Source organism: Oncorhynchus masou, chromosome 32, assembly GCF_036934945.1.
Source record: "Oncorhynchus masou masou isolate Uvic2021 chromosome 32, UVic_Omas_1.1, whole genome shotgun sequence".
Lineage (NCBI taxonomy): Eukaryota > Metazoa > Chordata > Actinopteri > Salmoniformes > Salmonidae > Oncorhynchus > Oncorhynchus masou.
The window spans coordinates 26,243,897-26,249,896 of NC_088243.1; the positions used below are offsets into that span (position 1 = coordinate 26,243,897).

Consider the following 6,000-nt stretch of genomic DNA (forward strand, 5'->3'; position numbering starts at 1 on the left):
GAGAGAGAATTAGAGAGAGCATACTTAAATTCACACAGGACACCGGATAAGACAGGAGAAACATTCCAGATATAACAGACTGACACTACCCCCGACACATAAACTATCATAAATACTAGAGTGAGTTTCCTGTAAAGCAGCACAAATAATAGAGTGAGTTTCCTGTAAGCAAAATATATTATATTCTTTCTCTTTTAGCCAGGTAAAAATGTATTACTATTATACCCAGTTCTTTATGTTCATTACATACAAGACATATTTTATGTAGTCCTCATTATATCCTGTTTTATTCCGACAAAAAAGGATGAAGGAAAAAGGAACAGATTCTAACGCTAATGACTGCCAGTAAAAGTGAGTTTTAGGCATCACACTAGCCATAAAGTCATACTTAAGTTTAACTTACAATCGACCCTGACACAGCCATGGCACGATAGCCAAGAATACATGCAGTACTGACAATTCAGAATGACCCACACACTTTTTGTTTTTATTCCAGGATCTATCACTTCAGCTGTTTTACACCGAGGCCTATATCATTAGGATCAAGAATATAAAAGGTAGTGTAAATAGCTTATATAGAATAATAAACTGGGTCGCTCGAGCCCTGAACACTGACTGCTGAGAGGCGTGGTACATCAGATTGTACACCACGGGCACGACAAAGCACCAATATTTACCACTCTAACTACGCTGACAACCAGCCTCAATAGCAATAAGGCAACTCGGGGGTTTGTGGTATATTGCCTACACACCACAGCCAAGGCCTGCATCCCGTCACACCGTGTTGCGTCGTGCGTAGAAGAGCCCCCAGATGGGGCATATTGGCCATTATTTGTAGGACATTGTTTTTCCACCAGCAACAGTCATATTTATTACCATGGAGCTGCTCAAAATCACGGCTGGCGAGAAGGATGAGGAAATCCGCCCACTCTCATGCTTCACAGAATTAGAACCCTTTATGGACGGGCGAGAGGCAGGATAACTTGAGGCCGTTGCTCCCGGCCCTTGGTGCAGGCGTTTGACAGATGGAGAATCACTGAACGATCCAGACGAGGGACGGAAGGTTGCCAACATTGACTTTGAAATCTTAGTATTAGGCACTGTGGCCGCAGATACCCCCAGCGACGAAGGTGCAAGAAGATCAGGCTCCAGGACGGTGAAACTATTTGTTGTTTGTATCTTCTCTTGTTGGGAGTGTAGACTGCGTTGCGGGAGTCCGCAGTCTTCGGCTTCCATGTCTCGTGTTATGCAATCATCGTTGATTGCCTTGCTCCTCTTGCCAGGCTCCTTAGATCTCTGCTATCAGACGGGGAGCTCCGGGCAACACCGGCAATGTCGGATAACGACAAACGACAAGGCCGGAGATGCATCCAATAAGCGTGAATGCCGTCCAGCCACCGGCATAGAAAATTTAAACATCCCACTCAGTGTTTTCCCCAGTTTCTCACATAGGCTGGAGACCTGCATGATCAAGGAAGCCACCTTAAGCCTATAGTTCTTGGCAAGAAGACCATTGCCACATTGGAGTGATCCGGATCTGTCCGGATTTGTCCCGAAACAAAGCACAGTAGATATATCTTCTACAGTGCTTGAACAGTTCATTTATTTCTCCAGACAAAGAGGGTTCGATTGCAAGATTTCGTTAGCTTGATGGCTAGCAGCTTACCGTACCTGTCAAGCAGGCTTCCACCTCTCTGTTAAGCAGGATTCCAGGACAAGAAATTGCGGTCCTAGCCTTTAAAAGCTAACCGCGTCGCAGAATCCACGCAAGAACAATTTCGATATTCAAATTTAATGAATATAGGTTTAAGCCACGACTCGGTGAAACACAAGATATTACAGTTTGTATTGTCCAGTTGGTAGGATAGTTTCGACCGTAGATCATAATTTGTTTTCCGGTGATTACACTTTAGCCAATAGAACTGATGGTAGTGGCAATTTTACTGACTAGCCTAAGATTCTTCACAAGCCACCAGGACCTTCTCTCTCTGTATCTCCACCTTTTCTTCACATAAATGACGGGGATTTGGGGCTGGTCTCCGTAAAGCAGTATATCCTTCGTTACGGACTCATTAAAAGAGATGAGTAATCACCAGAAGCTCTTTTCGGTCATAAGAGATGGTAGCAGCAACTTTAAATTACTGCACAACTTGTACTACGTTAGCCTAATATGATCCACTATCGCTAGCGATCCTAAGGAACAAACGTGACAGGAAAGGATGGTAAACGATGCAATGGAATTAATCAAAATGTAAGGAAATGAACACTAAAATCTGTGACAGTTATAAATGTACTTTATGTGAGTATATGTGACCGACCGGCTCAAATCGGTCTTATGTAGCAACATTTGAAATGGTTTTTTACATTGGATAAAAATAGAGACTCAACTGTACAATTGTATGTCATACACTACAGTTGAAGAACAATGGGAAAGTAATTCTGCTTTGAAAGTTGATAAACTTGTAAAAACTCACTTTTGAGAAAATGGCCAATCAATGTTTTGGTAAACCTATTGGAGAGAGCTTTTTTGTCTACACACATTCAGCATCATTCAAACCCTCTTAAGATTTAGCCCCACCAATCTCTTTAAGGGTTGATCCGAGCAAAACCGCGACTTGTCAGTGAAGAGCACTTTTTGCCAGTACTGTCTGGTTCAGCGATGGTGAGTTTGTGCCCATAGGTGACGTTGTTGCCGATGAGGTCTGGTGAGGATCTGCCTACAACAGACCTGCAAGCCCTCAGTCCAGCCTCTGTCAGCCTTTGCGGATAGTCTAAGCACTGATGGAGGGATTTTGTGTTCCTGGTGTAACTCGGGCAGTTGTTGTTGCCATCCTGTACCTGTCCTGCAGGTGTGATGTTTGGATGTACTGATCCTGTGCAGGTGTTGTTACATGTGGTCTGCCACTGTGAGGGCGATCAGCTGTCCGTCCTGTCTCCCTGTAGCGCTGTCTTAGGCGTCTCACAGTACGGACCACAGCTGCAGTCCTCATGCCTCCTTGTAGCATGCCTAAGGCACGTTCACACAGATGAACAGGGACCCTGGGCATCTTTCTTTTGGTGTTTTTCAGAGTCAGTAGAGAGGCCTCTTTAGTGTCCTAAGTTTTCATAACTGTGACCTTAATTGCCTACTGTCTGTAAGCTGTTAGTGTCTTAACGACCGTTCCACAGGTGTATGTTCATTAGTTGTTTATGGTTCATTGAACAAGGATGTGAAACAGTGTTTAAGCCCTTTACAATGAAGATCTGTGAAGTTATTAGGAATTATCTTTGAAAGACAGGGTCCTGAAAAAGGGACATTTCCTTTTTTGCTGAGTTTATTTAAAAAAAAGCTGTGTTAGACAGGACTACCTACACATACTAACCAGCTCAAATAGACAGAAGCGTGCTATATGGCAGACCAATCTGAACTCATCTCATGTTCAGCCCACTCATTATCTGTCTTTTCCTGTGGCTAAACCAACTAGGCTCGTAATTTAACAATGGCATACACATTTGTTATTAAGGAAAATGAAAGTTCACATGTTCCAGAAGGCACTTGCCAATAAATATTTGATTTAAAACATTGCGTTCAAATGGCTCTCCTGTGAAGTAGAGCCCCGCGAAATATGCCTAGTTTCCTGAAACGGGTCACAAATCTGACGGTCAGTAATGATGTGTGGGTAAAATCACTGAGGAAGCCAAGCCAGTAAAAAATACATATTACAACCTATGTTGTGATAATTGCGTTATTTGCTCTATAACCCATTCGTTCATACGCCACATATACAATAAGGCCATGACAACAAAAAGACAACAGTCACACATACCACACAAATTTCTCGACACATACCTTTGTTTCATCACAAAACTGAGCATCATCTGTCTAAAGTCCACATAGCAAATATTGCATACAAACAGTTATCTCCAGCAGCACAGCCAAGCAAGTTAATGTTTTAGACAGTTAACTTAACAACTACTGATTTACAACCACAGAGTTACTGCAAGTCAGCACAAAGACAACAGGAACATCGCTATTCCATCACTATTTCAACTTAAACATCATCAAATCAACAAGGCTAAATATACAGTACCAGTCAAAAGTTTGGACACACCTACTCATTCAAGGGTTTTTCTTTATTTTGACTATTTTCTACATTGTAGAATAATAGTAAAGACCTCAAAATGATGAAATAACACATATGGAATCATGTATTAACCAAAAAAGTGTGTATTTGAGATTCTTCAAAGTAGCCACCCTTTGCCTTGATGACAGCTTTGCCTACTCTTGGCATGTTTTTAAAACTCATGCATAAAAAGGGAATTATGATCTATTTACATACACTTAACTCGGGTCGGAATTCCCCCTAAATGAAAAGTCAGTTTACATATGGTCTATGTTTGTGTCCACCTGTAGACATATGCTCTACCTCTCCGGAGATGGCAGAGGATCTGGAGAGCAAGGGGAAGCTACAGCTTCTGTTGGACTCAGTGACAGATGCCCTGGTGTGGGCCATCGCCAAACAAGGCCTGTCCTTCCAGCTGCAGTCAACCCGCCTTTCCCATCTCCTCATGTTGCTCTCAGACATCTGCCACGTCAGGTAGACTACAGCTATACCAGCTACAGCTATGTATCAGTAGCAGCAAAAAGAGCCTTCTTTAAGAGTCTACTTAGTTACTATCTGTTTAGACATTCATCAACACTTTTTTTGGATCAAAGTGGCATAATTGTATGTTTTCAGTTGTTTGTCAAAACTACATTTCCATGCTCCTCCTCTCCACTGTCTCAGTGACAAAGGCATAAACCACCTCTCCGGCATGAAGAATAACAATATTGTGCAGGTCTCCGACCTGCTCTTGGAAATGCTCACCAACACATGCCACAGAAGCCGTATGTCCGCACCTCTTGACCCCTCTTATCACGACTTCACCGTGCTCCCAGCAGCCCAAGTCCCTGCCCCTACCCAGGCTTCAGCCTCTGCTGTGGACCCCCAGTTCCAGTCACATTCCCTATAGCCACCATCCCAAACACTTGAGAGCAGTAAGTAAGCCAAACACTTGAGAGCAGTAAGTAACTCATGAAGTTGGGTTAGCCACTGAAGACGTAGAATGTATATTTACCAATACTCCATGAATCATAATCCGATATGTTCTCCTTCTCCAGGTACATCCACCCAGGGTGCTGGCCAGCTGAGGGTAGATGTATACCTCAGTGAGTGGGAAAGTGACAGAATACAGCATGGGACATGGGTGGAGATCTATGGATTTTTGGGATCTATGGAAAAATATGATTTGCAACAGTGAATTGACGTGTTTTTGATTCATGTATTTTTTGTGATTTCCTTATAAATGTGTAGTTGGTAAGTGTACTTATGCATCTTGATCATGCTCTGTCCCTCCGGTAATGATGTGGTGCTTGTGCTGTTTATCTGATGTTCAATGTCAAAGCCATGTTTGTATTTATAGAAAACCCACATCCAGAGATTGTAATTTCAAGATATTTTAGACCCAATTGAATTTCAACCAAACATTTATTAAAAGCTGTGGTAAAATGTGAATGTAGTTATATTGACATGAGCACAGATCATGGAAAATAATGTTTATTGTTAAGTAAAAATGACTTCAAACTATTCCTCATCCATAAATAAGCATTAAAAATACATCTAACTGTACACACCATTGTGTTCTCTATGTTCCATTGTACTACTGAGCAGTACAAGTGACCTGACTATTTATACTAATAATGGATCAGTGTAAATTAATTGTTTTACACTGTTCGCTGATCAGTTCCATCTTGACTATTGTCGTGACTTTACTTTCATTAATTTGATGACTGTCATTTGTGACTCACAACCTAGATTTGGTCTTATGTAGCAAAATTTGAAATTGTGTTTTTTACAGTGGATAAAAGTAGAGACTCCGAGCTACAAAATGGTATATCATACACTGCATTGTTGAGGAACAATAGGAAAGCAATTCTGCTTTGAAAGTTGATAAACTTGTAAACTCACTTTTGAGAAAATG

The 6,000-nt window shown here is 41.7% G+C and overlaps 1 protein-coding gene across 1 annotated transcript in view; it reads left to right on the forward strand.

The window, feature by feature from the left end:
* LOC135525793 (estrogen receptor beta-like) overlaps positions 1-5,648 on the forward strand; it is a 30,482-nt gene extending 24,834 nt beyond the window's left edge. The window contains exons 7-9 of the mRNA XM_064953658.1: positions 4,394-4,577; positions 4,767-5,017; positions 5,141-5,648. Coding sequence (XP_064809730.1) covers positions 4,394-4,577; positions 4,767-4,992 — 410 coding nt within the window. The 3' untranslated portion in view covers positions 4,993-5,017; positions 5,141-5,648. The remainder of the gene's footprint in view (positions 1-4,393; positions 4,578-4,766; positions 5,018-5,140) is intronic.
* Positions 5,649-6,000: the final 352 nt, after the last annotated feature.